The 16,022-nt window shown below is 31.1% G+C and overlaps 2 protein-coding genes across 2 annotated transcripts; one reads left to right on the top strand and one right to left on the bottom strand.

Annotated features, from left to right (window-relative positions):
• Positions 1–1,798: 1,798 nt before the first annotated feature.
• LOC127265551 (uncharacterized) lies at positions 1,799–6,682 on the bottom strand. The gene is made up of 16 exons (XM_051295398.1): positions 6,494–6,682; positions 6,359–6,393; positions 6,159–6,270; positions 5,955–6,052; positions 4,745–4,841; positions 4,572–4,661; positions 4,416–4,478; positions 4,231–4,305; positions 4,092–4,157; positions 3,929–4,006; positions 3,420–3,524; positions 3,257–3,334; positions 3,016–3,135; positions 2,387–2,430; positions 2,225–2,287; positions 1,799–2,108 (listed from the first exon to the last, which is right to left on the bottom strand). The coding sequence occupies exons 1-15, from the start codon at positions 6,524–6,526 to the stop codon at positions 2,251–2,253; spliced, it is 1,131 nt and encodes a 376-aa protein (XP_051151355.1). The 5' UTR covers positions 6,527–6,682; the 3' UTR covers positions 1,799–2,108; positions 2,225–2,250.
• Positions 6,683–11,154: 4,472 nt separating this feature from the next.
• On the top strand, positions 11,155–15,258 carry LOC127265352 (NADPH--cytochrome P450 reductase-like). Its single transcript, XM_051295116.1, has 18 exons — positions 11,155–11,670; positions 11,945–12,004; positions 12,087–12,163; positions 12,241–12,298; positions 12,374–12,457; positions 12,552–12,588; positions 12,692–12,761; positions 12,848–13,033; positions 13,112–13,204; positions 13,298–13,523; positions 13,611–13,694; positions 13,770–13,921; positions 13,987–14,083; positions 14,155–14,304; positions 14,380–14,457; positions 14,551–14,673; positions 14,759–14,872; positions 14,974–15,258. The coding sequence occupies exons 1-18, from the start codon at positions 11,329–11,331 to the stop codon at positions 15,052–15,054; spliced, it is 2,112 nt and encodes a 703-aa protein (XP_051151073.1). The 5' UTR covers positions 11,155–11,328; the 3' UTR covers positions 15,055–15,258.
• The last annotated feature ends 764 nt before the right edge of the window (positions 15,259–16,022 follow it).

Genomic DNA, 16,022 nt, shown 5'->3' with positions numbered 1-16,022 from the left:
ACTCAGCGATTCACATGCTTTTCCCAACAATTTACCCTAATATTTATATTAAGAAATATAAATATTTTTTTAAAAGAAATATAAAAATAAAAAAGTAGTCAAAAATATTTTTAAAAATTTAATTATAACTTTAAAAAATAAGAGAAAAATAATAAAGATAAAATTATTTATTGTAGATAAATATTGAATTAAAATTAATTATTAAATATTAAATTATTGATTTTATCAAAATTAATAGCGTATAAATTTAATTGATGGACAAAAAAAAATGATAATAAATTTGACGGGAAGAGATAATATCATTTTCACACATTAACACTATATAATACTCCTCCGTCTCAAATCAAATGGGACACAATATTTAAAATAAATGAGTTGAGTTAATAATACTATGTTACGATATTATTTATTATATTTTTATATGAGTAATATTATTGGTAGTTTGAATATATATGATTAAAATAAATATAGAATACATATTTAAATATTTTAAATATTATATCTCAATAAAATTATGCAATATGAATATTATTTTGTAAAAAATAAAATTTTAAATAATACAAAATAAACAAAATAACACCGCCAATCTACCTATTTGTTAGTATATGTACCTTCCACTAAAATATAAAATTACCTCACCCTTTATATAATATTACACAAATATCATCAAATAACACCACTTAATACCATAAATATTAAGGAGTATAATAGTCTTTATGTATATCAATTATACCACATATCAATATAATACTAATATACTAAAATCTATGTGAAAAAATAAACGAATAGATAGGCGGTGGAGAGGGAGTATTTAGTTACTTATAATTAAGATAAAATTAATTTTATAAAATAATAAAAATTTTAAATATAAATAAAAATATTTGTTTGTTAAGAAGAAAAATAGAAATAAAAAAAATTTTGAGTAAATTTTCATAGTATATTATGTTATACTCCCTCCGTCCCAAACATGGCGAATTTTTAGGCGGATAGTATTAAGTAGGATAATTTAAAAATTAGATAATGTGATGGAAAAAGAAATATATATTTTATTTTTTTATTTGGATGACGTGAGGGGATAGAATGTAGAATAGAGATTAAATATAATTAATTATTTCCTATTTTAAAAAGGTGTTTGAGACGTACCAAAAAGAAAATGTTACATGATGTTTAGGACGGAGGAAATATGTTATTATATTAATTAAATTAATTTATATTTATTAAAAATAAAACGTGTCAATTGAAGTGCCACAAACAAAAATAGAAATGGGACAAATGCAGTATATATATATTATTCACTCAAAAAATTAATATATATTTTTTTTTATTAACCGATGCAAATTTTTATAACTAACATAAAAAAATAAAATAAAATAAAAAAAGAAAACAAAAAACAAAAAGTGAACACAACCCACCTAATATAATTTAACATAGTCTCGAGGGAATGATCTAAATAGATAAATGATTAAACTAATCAACAAAGTGTTAATTAACTCTAATTTGTACATATAATAATAATAATAATAATAATAATTTATACATTATATAAGCAATACAAATATATTTATCGTGCTAAAATCAAACTGTATGTACTATGTGAACCATTGTTGTATGTTGTCTATTAAACATCAGCATTATGCTGTTGATTTATATTCCATATTCTGTTAATCTATATTTAATCTGCTGTCACCAACCTAATCTAAAACTCATATTTTTCACTAAATCTTATCAACCTATTTTTCTAAAAATTTAAATAATATTAGCATACCTAAATTAAAGAAAGGTAATGGGGGCAGCAACATCATAACCTACCATAACCATAACTTTGTGCTACAGAGAAAGCACAAATAGAACACATGGGGCAGCAGTAGTCTATGGAACAAATACTTCGACAAAATGCAACCGACACTAAGAAATAAAGTATTGTGAATTAGGGGCATATACACAAACTTACCATTGCAACAAAGGGAGACACAGCTACTAGGAGAGTTTTCGGGCCTTCCGACAACTTGGATAAATTGATGATACGTTAGGACAGAGCAGAACGATGCTCGTCGTAGCAAACAAAGATCACAGACTAGCTACTACATCGATCGGTGAATTACTGACCCCTGCACGGCAAAAAAGAAAGCCATCAAAGTGTTCTACACCAATTTTATTGCATAATTTTTACTCCCGGGTGTAATAGGAATGTACTTAAATAAAAGAAGTGAAGTTTGTCGAATACCTCTAATGGTGTGAGAACATACTCACTCAATCCCTGTCTGGAGTCATATGGCAACTTAGTCTTCTGTTAAGTAGAAAATCGAAATTAAAATCAGTCTTTCGTTTTTTATCAACTAACAAAGAGTACATTATGGAATTAAGGAAAAGATTAGGGGAAACGTACCTCGGCTTATCAGGCTTGGCAATATGTTTGGACATTATTGATGCCTGAATTAAGGAGGAAATTTAATCAACATGTAAACATTATCGAGATAATAAATTGCATTTTGCTATTGAAATTTAGGAGTGTAAAGTTATTCAGAAGGTCAAATTCAGATGCTAAAATGCCAGCAGCAGCATCAAAAGTTCAGATGCTTCTAACAATTACAAATGAGTGATGTGGAGAGGCGACTAAGTTCAAAAAGGCAAAGGAATTTTTCTCTATTTTTTCTGTTTACAGAAAATATATATATGATAAAAGTTGAAAGAAAGAACATCTACACTAATTCAGTGACTTCACTAGTCCCCTAAATGTACTGATTACTGACCCTACTAATTAACTGAATACAATTAAAAAGGAAAACTAATATTAAAAAAATCGGTTTAAGAGAGAGAGAGAGAGAGAGAGATTCAGGAAGAGAACACAGCTTGCTGGAAGTGAACCAAATGAAGGAAAAAGAAATCGTATGTTAGTAAAAACTAATGGAAGATTACTCCCCTAATGAATATGCAATCAATTAATTAGTTCATTCATGGAAGAGGTAAAGAAAAACCATCTATTGCGGAGTTTCGGAGCTAGAACAATTTGATTACCTGCTCTTGAATAATAGTTCTTGCCTCTACAAGTTGAGCTTCCAGCTCAAGTTCTCTCTCAGTCACATCGGAAGTCAATTCAGCACCCTTTTGGGCGTCTTGAAGCTGAAACATTCTCTCCTTCGCATTGAAATAGCATAATGTATTCAGAAGTTAGATTGTTACTTTCCAATGAAATTACATTAAATTGATTCATTCAGCATCAGCATAAATCTAATTTAGCTCAAACTCTCAGTTTTACCTTTATAGAAGTCATCTTTGTGCGCAAGCTTTCTTCAATTTGATCTCTAGCCATGTGCAGAGGAAGATCAAACATGTCCTGTTAGGAGAGAAGGAATCCATTATACAATAGGAAAGTTTAGACTTTCAAATATAATTCACTTGGGTCTCCTACTTTGACATACCGTCTTCCCACCCAGGGGGGACTGTGACACGTCACCATCCTGCCTATTATCAGCAGGAGAAGACTGCTTCCCATTTGGAGCATTCAAGAATTCACGCATATCAGCCTAACATGAAAGACACATCATAATATACTTACTATGTTACTCACAGAAGCTTCCTCAGTCTCTGAACAAAAAACAGCATGTAGCTCATACACCATAAGGTCATAGGCACAACGATGAAGAAAACAGAACGACCATATCCAAGGGCAACATTGTAATAGAAAAGCACACTCTGATGTAAAATAGATGCAAGCCTTGCTTTGGGAAACATGTAATTGTTTTAATAAATGCTTTGGGAAAGGAACTATGTTTTTAGAACATTCAAATATCTTCTAATTCCTAACAGAATGGAGACATAAATGATATAATAATGCAAACAAACAGCATATATGCTGTAATGAAATTTTGCAAGAAATCAACGATAAGTACTATTAGTATCCTTTTAAGTCATACATCAAGAATGGTACCTGCGTTGATCGTAATAATGCCCTCAGATTAGCATTCTCTGCCATCAATTCATTGTTTTTTGTTTCATAAGCATCTACCTAGAAGCAGCATAGAGTATATAGCATGAGAATTTGTGACCTGCAGTCCACTAGAGAAACTTAATGAATCAATGATGGAACTTACAATCTTCTTGTACAAGTCATTGTCTGTTTTCTTTCCATTCCATGTCCCACGTTGTCGGCCTTCTTTCTATCAAAACAAAAGGATGTCTAAGAAACACAGTAACACAATTACTACAGTGAGATGCAAATTACATGTTTACCTGTAGCAAATTCATTATTTCCATGCCTGATCTAGACTCTTTCTTTTTCTCCATTAATACTTGATTAAGTTTCTCCTGCAAGACAAGGGATGGTCTATGTATGCTTGTCCACATGCTCTAATTACAAAATCATAAAAATTTTGTATCCCCATTAAAAAGGTTAATTAGTGTACTGAAACAATCACCTGTAGCTTGGTATACTCTTTTTCTTTCTTCTTCATCTCATGGATCTGCTGAGTTCTCACTTGCTGTTTATCAAGTATGGGATCAGAATAATAATAATATAATAATACAGCTATACAAGTAGCTAGGTATGACCAGGGACCTAGTGTCGTACAAACCTGATTACCCAAAACCATCTTCTGAAATTCATCTCGTTCCTGCTGCAACTTCTCAATTTGGGCCTTGAAGGCTGCAGTAGCTTTGGCTTCCTATATACAATTGCCACAATTTAGTGATAATGATGCTAAATACATACTTAGTAATCCTTTCAACATAAATAGACTGGACAAACCGTTCTAGTAATTGTTGCAATTTCTCGGTCTTTTGCTGATAGCTGGGTTTCCAGCCTCTCAATTTTTGTTTCCAATCTTGAAATATCTGAAAAGAGTCTATAGAAAGCAATAAACACATTTCATTTTTATCAGTTGGTCACCTTCAAATAATAGCTTGCAGAAACACCAAGCAACACTTTACAAGATTACAACCTACTGTCATCTTGCTAAACTAAAAAGCACTAAAAGAGGGGATACTGAAAGCCAAGTTCAAAAAATGTTGGACATGAGAGCAAGGATTTCTCCTCTCCCATTTTGGGTGGGTGCTCTCCAGCAGTGCTGCCTACGAAACAGCATTTACTGGATTTGAGAGCAGCAGAAGTAGAAGCTTGTATGTTAGTTAAACTTGATGGCTGCCAGGTCTAGGAAACACTATTTCTTGGTATATTCTTGTTTTAGCATGCACATACACACCTTTATTAATATACATAGCGTAGGAAATGAAAGGACAGAGTGGTGATTTCGAAGCTTATCAGCCTCAAGCTAGATCATGAAGTTCCTGTCGAGGTGCAAAGGCTCAGTTGGTATCAAAGCATTCTTTTTACAAACTGATTGTATCGTGGAAGAAAAAAAGAGGTCAATTGTGAGGTCTGGAGCAACGGAAATTCAAAGGATAAGTAATGACCTGTAAAAAAATGCTATCGAAAAACTGTTCTAGTCTCAACTGTCCTACTACAAGTACAAAATACAATTAAGAAAAAGAGAATTCTAAGAAGGATCAATATAGAAATTATTACCTAGTAAGTTACCCCTACCATCGACTAAACAGATCTGTACATAAATTCATGTACGAAAGAAATTCATCAAGATCAATAAAGAAGATTCATGGTCTCAATAAATCATTTCTTTAGATGCAAACATAAACTAAATTAATTTATTCTCCACATAAAGTCTCACTTATCAATATGTATAGGTTAAACCAAACTTCATTCCATTGCCAAAGTATCAGCAACCATTTCAACAATCACTCTAAAATTTTTCTTGTCTCTAAGATTTCTCATCCTTTCAAGACTTAAAACCACATCCAATCACATTCTGTTACCACCAAATGTTCTTATAACCATTTTTAAAGTAAAAACTAAAATAAATATGCAACACAGCAAACTATCGTAGTAAAAACAACAAATCTAATAACCTAATCTATGAACACTTAGTAACAAAGAACTGTACCGTTGTCTCTGCTCGTTAGCAGATTCCCTGTACTCAATATCTCTCTGTCTTTGCTGCAACAAAGCATACAAACAATTGCAAGTCCGAGCTACCGAAACCTAGTACCAATTTTTATCGTTCCACATTAAACAGAGCGACATGATAATGTACAAATATAAATCAAAGAAATGGGAAATTAAAACCAAAAAAAAAACAACTACTCACGGGATCATTTGCGAAGAGATCAAGCGAAGCAGTGAAGCCAAATGTCACAAGAGTGTTGTTCAAATACTTGACGCAGTGCTCCAAGTTGTCGAGATTCGCGAAGGCGTATTCACTAAAGAACAAGTTTCACAAAAATGAAGGCACAGAAAGCAAAAAATAAAAGAACTCGGCATTTTCAGAGCTACATTTTTGTTCTATACCTCGTACCCAGAGTAGTTGGACTGATTGACAATCGCTGAAAAAGAAAACCGCGTACACAGAGACACAGCGTTAAACAGATAGCGTAAAAATGCTGTAAATCTTCAAAAATTACTGCGATAAAGATCGGGAGTTACCCTGGGATCGGCTTCTGTTTCAGTGGGAGGCATTTGATTCGACAGAGAATGTCTGCGAGCGCGATTGGAGGAAGAGGAAGACGAAGACGAAGAAGCCGCAGGAGGAGGAAGCGTAGATCTGAACGGTTGAGAAATTTGAAACTAAAATCTACGATGAGAACAAATAAATAACTAAAAAAAGAAAAAAGAAGATTAGGAGATGGAAGAAAAGCTGAGAAAGGAATTTTTTTTTTTACACTTTTTTTTTTTCCTGTTTATTTATTTTGAACTTAATATGTAGATGTGTACAATAGAGATGACAATAATATATGCGTACAATATATATATATAAAAAAAAAGAACATCCCACGTTAGCCATTTAGGTCAGTAAACACGAAAATTTATAATAAATATAAATAATAGATCATCAAGAATGTATTAGTGAAAATAATTATCTATAATATATATAATTATAAATTAAAATTAAATTAATTAATTAATTTAATTTAAGTTAAAAAAAATTAAATTAGAAAAGAAAAGTGACATGAATGTCAAACGAACATACCACAACGTGGACATAATAGATGTGAATGAGATGAAATAAATAAAAAACAGAAAAAAGATGTGTGTAAGTTTGTTGTTGTGTGAAATAATTTGAAGGGTTATTTTTTATATGAAGTAAAAAATTGTACAAAAAATATAAAAATAGTAAATATTTATAATATATTAATATTTTTTAAAAAATATGTATTTTATATCAAAAGAACACACACCCATATTATTGTGTTTATTTTTTATAAAATTTTTATTCTTTATTTTTTTTAAATGATAAATTAAATAATTATTTTTATATTTTATATTACTCTATAAATTAATTTTATATTTAAAATATAATATTAATATCATATTAAATAATTATTAATATTCAAATTTTTTATTATTTAAAAATTAAAAAATAAAATAAATCCACAAACGATTGTGTTTCTTTTAGATAAATTTGAAAAAATAAATAATTTTGATATTAAATTAAGATTTAATATAATTTTTGTGAGATGATTTTATTTTACTTTTTTCCGAAAATGCAAAGATTTTATTCTTTTTAATTTTTTTATTTTTTTTCTCATACGTTTCATTATATTTATATTCTTTACGCAATTCGCGTAGATATAGCCTATAAGCTATGTGATAACAATTTTGAACTACGATATTATTTACATTTTAAAAAGTTCATATTAAATATATATATATTTTTACAAAAGGTTTGCTCATTTTGTGTTATAAATATTTTTTTTTTATGTTAAATATAAAAAATTATGTTAGTTATATAAAAAATAATATGTTAAGTTGAATTATTAACTTTTTTTTAAAAAAATGAATAAAATTATATATATTGTATTAATGTATAAATTATATTTTTTAAAATATTTATATAATTCATTTTACTCAAATCCGGCTTTGTTTTTTTTCAAAATATTTTTAACATATTTTTCAAAAATTAATATACTACAAATATTCGTTATTTTTATATTATTTACATATTTTTTGTATTTCACTTCATTTTTTCTTTTTTTTTTTTCTTTTTTTAAAAGCAAAAACACAAAGCATATCATTACTTGCTAACTTCTAACTATTCATAAAATTTCAAAATCCTTCCGAAACTTGTCTAAACTTTGGTATTTTTTTTAATTTTTTTAAAGTTTCAATATTTTGAATAAATTTAATAGTTTATATTATGATTTAGTCTTATAAATATTTGTGTGTTTGTTTGGGGTTTGGATTTTTTATTGGAATTTGAATGGTAAAAAAATTAAATTGGAATAATTGTATAATGTGATATAAATAAATATTGATTTGATGTTTTGAATATAAATTTAATTTTTTATATAATATATTAAAAAAATAAAAATATTTGATTTGATATTTTTAGATTTTTTTTTTTTTTTTTATGTAAATAGTAGATTTTCCCCAAAATCCTTTAAACAATCACATCCGTAATGTTTATTTATAGACTTTTATTTGATGATCAAGATAATACAATCTTTTAAATTTTCGTAAATAATTTTAACAAAATCAAAGCTCCACCGAACAATCCTATTGCTAACAAAATAAAGCCCTTGTTGTCACGATCAAGCTACCAAGTTTGAGCAAAATTTGATTACAAAAAACACCTCCGACTGTAGAGTTGATCAAAATTGTGCACACAAATACGGAAATAAAAAATAAAGAGTTTGTTCATCCAATTCATTTTTATAAAAAAAATATAATTTATAATATACTCATATGCCAAAATTCAATAATTCAACAAAAAAATAAATAAAATTAAATTTTATATTATTGATATGATTTCTCATATACAACATAACAAAACATATTTATATAATTCAAACTGTATCAACTGCAGCCGAACATAAAGGCCCAACAAAAGTAACAAATGCAACATAATATTGCAAATATGAACTAAATTTGTAGCATATTTTTTTTTAATACTTCATCGGTCTCATAACAAAGTATTCATTTTTCCATTTTAGTTCATCTTATAACAAAGTATCCATTTTTTTTTTAAAGTAACTTAACTATTTACATAACATTACAAATACCCTTACAACTTACAATATATTACACAAATATCATTACCTTTATATCACATATACTAACAAGATTATTTTAGTAATTTCTACTTTATTCCTATTATATTCTAATATAATACTAATATTTTTAAAACTACCTGTAAAAAATAAATGAATATTTTTTTGAAATGGAGAGAGTAAAACATTTTAAAAAGTCCAGTGAAAATGATGCAGTGTTACTAATAAATTTGTGATTATGAAATCATTTAAATTTTTAGTGAAAATTTAAATAAAAAATATTTATTTTTATTGAAACCGAAAACCAATAGAAAATTTTATATATATATTTTATTTATAAAAAAATATTTATTTTTATTGAAATCCGCAGCCAAACAAATTCGTGCCAAAAAAAAATTACTGCAATTACTTTACTTATTAACTAAGGTTTAAATAGGACCATTAACTTTAATGTTGTAAAATACCGCTAGGGTTTATTCAAAGTCATTAACTTAATTAATCAATTAGTATATGATTTGTTATTTTTATTTATACACAATTAGTTTAAGTGTAATTATTTATTTATTTTAAATATTTTAAATTGCTTCTGATTTATATTTATTTAATAAATATATTATTTATAAAAATATTAAATAATAACTATATTCATTTATGTATGATTTTTTGCATTTTATCATATTTTCTTCCTTAAAGTTATTATACTATTTAATAAAACATTTATATTTTATGGAATTTGTTTTTAATTTCAATTTTTACGAACGCTTTTTGCAATAAATTATGACACGCATATAGTTGAGTTTTTGTGGCTAGCAATGAATCCGACCAGGCGTACACGTGTTAGAATATTACTGCGCCACGTCATCAAACATTTTTTTCATGACAACACGCGACACACGAGGGCATATTAATGTTTGTATTTTATTGTGTGGAGCTCAAGCCTCAAGGTATTTTAATTTCGGAGATTACAAGAAAATGATGCCTTCAATTAACACCATTTCAAGGATAATTTGGTCAATTCATATTAATGTTAAAATTTATTTGATTATATTCCCAATTTTCGGCAGGTCTTTTAGAAGTCATAAATTTATCAATTTATGCATGCATGAAAAAAATTCACAATTAATCCAATTCACAAAAATGTATATAATTATTGTGTATGGGGACGGTTAGACTCGAACTCATGACCTAGTTAGCCTCTTAATCACGAGGCTGGTTAATGACGTTCTCACCTAAAAATTCAAACTATTAAAAAAATCTCAACTATTAATCATATATTTGCAAGCGGGAGTCCCAATAATCACGATAAAAAATAAATGTGATATTTGGAGCCAGACCTAAGAAATAGTATATTTGATTACTCTCTATGTATACATAATGTCGGATTATATTTAATTTGCTTATTAATTCCATCGCACTCATAAAAAAATTACTTATTCAATCTTAATTTAAAATATATATTTTTTTTTTATCATTTTTGTATGTCCATTTAAAAGTACTTATTTTATTTTTTTTAGTAAAAGTAATCATTTATTAATATCAAAATATTTTTATTTTTTATTTAAATTCTAAAATATCATTACATATGCAATTATTTTATACATATACAATATTTGAATGTTAATTATTAGTGCTTTGTAATACTAAAATAATTTGTAAAAAATATTATACAAATGTATAAACATATTTTTTATATTAAGTACAACGGGGAAAAGACAAATATAATTCTTAAAAGCGGATAAAAAAATATTATTTTATAATATATTTTTACTGATACTATTATCTTATTTTATAATCTTTCTTTTGTATTATTTAAAAAGAATTTTAGCGTCAAGACATGCATAAGAACATTCTCTGATACAATTTTTTTTTTCATTTTTTTGAAATCTTATTATTATTATTATTATTATGATTATCATTGTTATTTGGTTCTATTTGCGAAATCTAATCATGGTTAGTGGGAGTTAGGTGGTGTAACCAGTCTGGTTAGTTAGGCGATCGTACAGTGTATTTGCCCGTTCTGTCCTTCCTCTGTGTTGTTTCTCACTCTTCCCTCTCTCTCTCTCTGCATCTTTCTCTCTATATATAAATACTGTCGCCCAACAGTCTCAGCCATTCCGTAGAAGCCAGAGTCTCTCCGAACCTACCAATAATCTCTCAACAAAATTCATCGAACTTGAAGCGGTGGGGTAATCGGAAGAAGCTGATCGTGCAGATTTTGTTGTTTCGTCGATTCATTCGGTCCTCTGTTTTTTGTTCCGGTGGGAATTGTTCATGGATTCCAACTACGAGAAGCTTTCGCCGTTTGATTTGATGTTTGCTATCATTGAAGCAGTGAAGCTTGATAGAATGCACGGATTTCCGCAGGCGGTGGTTGCAAGGCTGATGGAGAACAAGGACCTTTTGATGTTAATCACAACCTCAATCGCGGTGCTTGTAGGTTGTGTTGTGGTGCTTTTGTACCGGAGCGCGACTGGATCGGCAAAAAAAGTGGCGGAGCCGCCGAAGATAGTGGTGCGCAAGGAACCGGAGGAGACGGAGCAAGTGGATGATGGGAAGAAGAAGGTTACCATATTTTTTGGGACGCAGACTGGCACTGCGGAAGGCTTTGCAAAGGTATTCTAAAATTTATCAATTCAAACAGTTGTAGATTTATTAGGTTTCCATTGCGAAAATTCGGAAGCTAGGTGGGAAAAAAGTAAAAGGCATTGCGATTTGAGATTATCCTTCATGATATGGTGAAAATTAGGAATTCCAATTTAGCTGATATATATATATACACACACATATATGTATGATGAGTTATAACTTATAAGATAAGGTAACAGTGAAAACTAGAGGTGTAGATTAGTTCGACTATAAATTGAATAAATGCTGTCTTGTTGTTCAGGCACTCGCTGAGGAAGCTAAAGCCAGATATCAGCAGGCTCATTTTACAGTACTCGATTTGGTACGTCTATCTGCTTGTAGCTATAACTCATCTCATTGAACGCCATTTCATGGATTTCTTAACGCATTTGGATTCGATATAGGATGACTTTGCAGCCGACGAAGAAGAATTTGAGAAGAAGATGAAAAAGGAAACTCTGGCAATCTTCTTCTTGGCAACGTAGGACCATTTATTTTTTAACCTCCAAAAAGGATTTGTTGCATTTTCGTGTCATTTATTGATTTCGTTGTGTGCAGATATGGAGATGGTGAGCCAACCGACAATGCAGCCAGGTTCTACAAATGGTTCACAGAGGTATTTAATTAGTGTTACTGTAAATTCTCTATTGGATTGAGATTCGGCTTGAAATTTGAGTTTATTGTGGTGCAGGGGAAAGAGAGAGGAAACTGGCTCAAGGATCTCCAGTATGGCGTGTTCGGTCTAGGTAACAGGCAATACGAGCATTTCAATAAGGTTCGTCTGTCGTGTTCTTGTACGTCTGTTTTATTGCAGTAAACGATTGCTCAATGTTATACTTACCTGTTGTATGGCCAACTTTACTGAATAGATTGCAATCGTGGTGGACAACCTTGTCGCCGAGCAAGGTATGGGGATTCCTTCGAAACTTTCTTATCTCAGTACACGATTAAAAAAGTTCGATAGTGGTTGAAAATGCGAGACTTGATTGTACCAAACTATATAATTCAGGTGGACAGCGGATTGTGCCAGTGGGTCTTGGTGATGATGATCAATGCATTGAGGATGATTTTTCTGCATGGTACCGAGTTCATATATCAACAAATCGATAGTTCATAGTTCAATCTCCATTGTTGCATAATTTTTGGTTTTATGATGATAATATAGGCGCGAAACAGTGTGGCCAGAGTTGGACAAAGTGCTTCTCAACGAGGAAGATTCAGCTGCAGCAACCGCATACACAGCTGCAGTTCTGGAATATCGAGTTGTTTTTCATGATGAATTAGATGAATCAAACATTTCGAACGGCCATGCCAATGGCAATACTGTTTACGATGCTCAGCATCCCTGCAAGTAAGCTATACCTGCCTCTGTTTTTCACTTTCTTATCTCGATTTTTTTACCTAACTTTTCTATCTCTGATTCTTGAAGAGTAAATGTTGCTGTGAAAAAAGAACTACACACTCCCGCTTCTGATCGATCGTGCACTCACTTGGAATTCGACATATCAGGCACCGGTTTAGTGTAAGCTACATAGGACAAACTCTGATTTTCCTGCCTTAGTCGGTAATTGATCGACAGGCTGCATAAAAATAAACTCTGATTGTCCTGCAACAGGTACGAAACTGGCGATCACGTTGGTGTTTACACTGAGAATTTGCTCGAGACTGTGGAGGAAGCGGAGCGTATGCTTAATCTGCCTCCGCAAACATACTTCTCGCTTCACACAGACAAGGATGACGGCACTCCACTCAGCGGAAGCACATTGCCGCCTCCCTTCCCCCCTTGCACGTTGAGGACAGCGCTAACTCGATATGCAGATCTCTTGAGTGCACCCAAAAAGGCACGAGCTTTTTATTTATCATTCGTTCTTTGATCATTTGTAATAACTTCCGATAATAATGATCAATTCTGTCGATTTTTTTTTCAGTCGGCTTTGAATGCTTTAGCCGCTTATGCTTCTGACCCTACCGAAGCAGATAGGCTCAAACATCTCGCCTCCTCTGCTGGAAAGGTTTGGTCATTTCTTCTTTCTTCGTATCGTAATTTACATTTCATTCGTTTACCACTAACCATTTATGTATTTCAGGAGGAATATTCGCAGTACGTAGTTGCAAGTCAGAGAAGTCTTCTTGAGGTCATGGCTGAATTCCCATCTGCAAAGCCTCCGCTCGGTGTGTTCTTTGCAGGCGTTGCTCCTCGCTTACAGCCTAGATTTTATTCGATCTCATCCTCCCCGAAGTAAGTATACATTTACCTTAATTAGTCCTTTGTAAAGTTCTCACTATTCGTAATGCTTCTTCCAGGATTGCGTCGACAAGAATCCACGTGACGTGTGCTTTAGTGTATGAGAAAACACCCACAGGACGAATCCATAAGGGCGTTTGCTCAACATGGATGAAGGTATTGTATTTTTCAAATTTAAATCAAACGACGTGCTTTCTTGCACTGATTCGCTTTGCCCCTCGTGCCAGAATGCTTCGCCATTTGAAGAAAGCCGCGACTGCAGCTCGGCACCGATTTTTGTTAGGACCTCTAACTTCAGACTTCCTGCTGATCCCAAAGTACCTATAGTAATGATCGGTCCTGGCACTGGCTTAGCTCCGTTCCGGGGCTTCCTTCAGGTAAGTCGACACCTGCATCGATTATATTTTGGACCGCAATGAAGGAATAGAATAATCTTTGTATGTTTATTACAGGAAAGGTTAGCTCTGAAGGAATCAGGAGCTGAACTCGGCCCTGCTTTACTATTTTTCGGATGCAGGAACCGGAAAATGGTTCGCGATCTACTCAAAATCCATAACAAATCTTAACAAACCTCTGTTTATGACACTCAACTAATCCTCGATTTAATCCGTTCCCTTGCGCAGGACTTCATTTACGAAGACGAGTTAACTAAATTCGTCGAAGCTAGAGTGATCTCCGAGCTTGTTCTTGCCTTCTCGCGCGAAGGAGACACTAAGGAATACGTGCAACACAAAATGGCACAAAAGGTAGGTATATATATGTATATATCGAATAGTTTCGATTTGGTCACAAAAATTCTGAATCTATAGAACAACATGTAATGAACACCAGGCTTCATCTATCTGGAATGTTATCTCGAACGGAGGCCATATCTACGTCTGCGGCGACGCCAAAGGCATGGCGAAGGACGTTCACCGAACCCTCCATTCCATTGTGCAAGAACAGGTTTTTTTCTTTTTTGGATCTCCAGAAACTACACAGAATGGATCTTGGATTATGATATGATATGATATGATTAAGTTGGGTTTGGGTGTTTGTGATGTTAGGGATCACTTGATAGCTCAAAAACTGAGGGGCTGGTGAAGAATCTGCAAATGAATGGAAGATACCTACGTGATGTGTGGTGATTATCATTATTCGACTCTTCCAAGGCAAGTTTTAATAATTCATTGTTTGTTACCAATTAATTTTTATTATATTTTCCCCAATCCCTTCTTGCTGCTGCTTCTGGTTCTTTTGAGGGAGATTTTGGGTATTGCACTTTATGTATATAAACAAGATTATTATTATTATTATGGCTGAAAAGATCTTCCTGTACTGAATTATTATCACATACTCGGTCAACACATATATGGAATCAAACTGCAGATATTTAAATAAAAAAAAAAGATAGTTATTAAGATAGATATTTAATGATGTTTGAATTAATTAGTTATATGAGTTACGAAGCCGACCACCTCGGAGTATTCAAATGAGGCAGCGCAGCGAAGCCATCGCCTACTGCGTCGCTGCTACGTCTCTCTCTCTGCATGCATGGCTTTTTCCAATGCAATGCTTTTTCCAATTTCCAATTTCCTATATACTCCTTTTATTAATATCTTATTTTAAGTATCTAAGCATACTTGACAATTAAAATATAATGCTACTTGCGCGTTACGAATCGAATTGAAATTGTAGTTTGGTGCAAATGTAATATTCTAAATAAATATACTTTGTTCGATAGTTTTGTATATACAAAAAATAAATATAAATAAATATGAAGGTATTTAGAATATGCTTGTGAATTGATATTATTTGTTTTGAACAGCAAAAAATAATATGTATATTTACTGAGTGCACGAAAAAAGTATGACTTTGTTTATACATAAGTTTTTAGAATTTTGAAATATTGAAAACTTTTGGATATATTAAAATATTTTGTGAGAGGATTTTTTTTTTTGTTTTTGATCTGCCATTTTTCAAGAAATTATTGTCTATAAATATTGTCCAAACTTAAAAACATGTTTATGTGCCTATATAAATTTGACATTAATTGTTGCGATGAATTCAAAGAAGAAGATCTATTGTCAACTTAATTACCAATATATATATATAT

This window comes from Andrographis paniculata, unplaced genomic scaffold (genome assembly GCF_009805555.1).
Source record: "Andrographis paniculata isolate CXL003 unplaced genomic scaffold, ASM980555v1 Contig17END, whole genome shotgun sequence".
Classification (NCBI taxonomy): Eukaryota; Viridiplantae; Streptophyta; class Magnoliopsida; order Lamiales; family Acanthaceae; genus Andrographis; species Andrographis paniculata.
The sequence above is the reverse complement of the archived record's forward strand: the minus strand, read 5'-3'. Positions and strand labels throughout refer to the sequence as shown.

Bases quoted from the DNA above. Each gene is read 5' to 3' on its own strand.
- LOC127265551 (XM_051295398.1), bottom strand. From the start codon at position 6,526: ATGCCTCCCACTGAAACAGAAGCCGATCCCAGG. The intron at 4,842-5,954 runs GTACAGTTCTTT...TGCTTTCTATAG, and splicing joins GCTAACGAGCAGAGACAACG to ACTCTTTTCAGATATTTCAA. The intron at 2,431-3,015 runs GTAATCAAATTG...TCCTTAATTCAG, and splicing joins GAACTATTATTCAAGAGCAG to GCATCAATAATGTCCAAACA.
- LOC127265352 (XM_051295116.1), top strand. From the start codon at position 11,329: ATGGATTCCAACTACGAGAAGCTTTCGCCGTTTGATTTGATGTTTGCT. The intron at 12,762-12,847 runs GTACCGAGTTCA...ATGATAATATAG, and splicing joins GAGGATGATTTTTCTGCATG to GCGCGAAACAGTGTGGCCAG. The intron at 14,305-14,379 runs GTAAGTCGACAC...TGTTTATTACAG, and splicing joins CGTTCCGGGGCTTCCTTCAG to GAAAGGTTAGCTCTGAAGGA.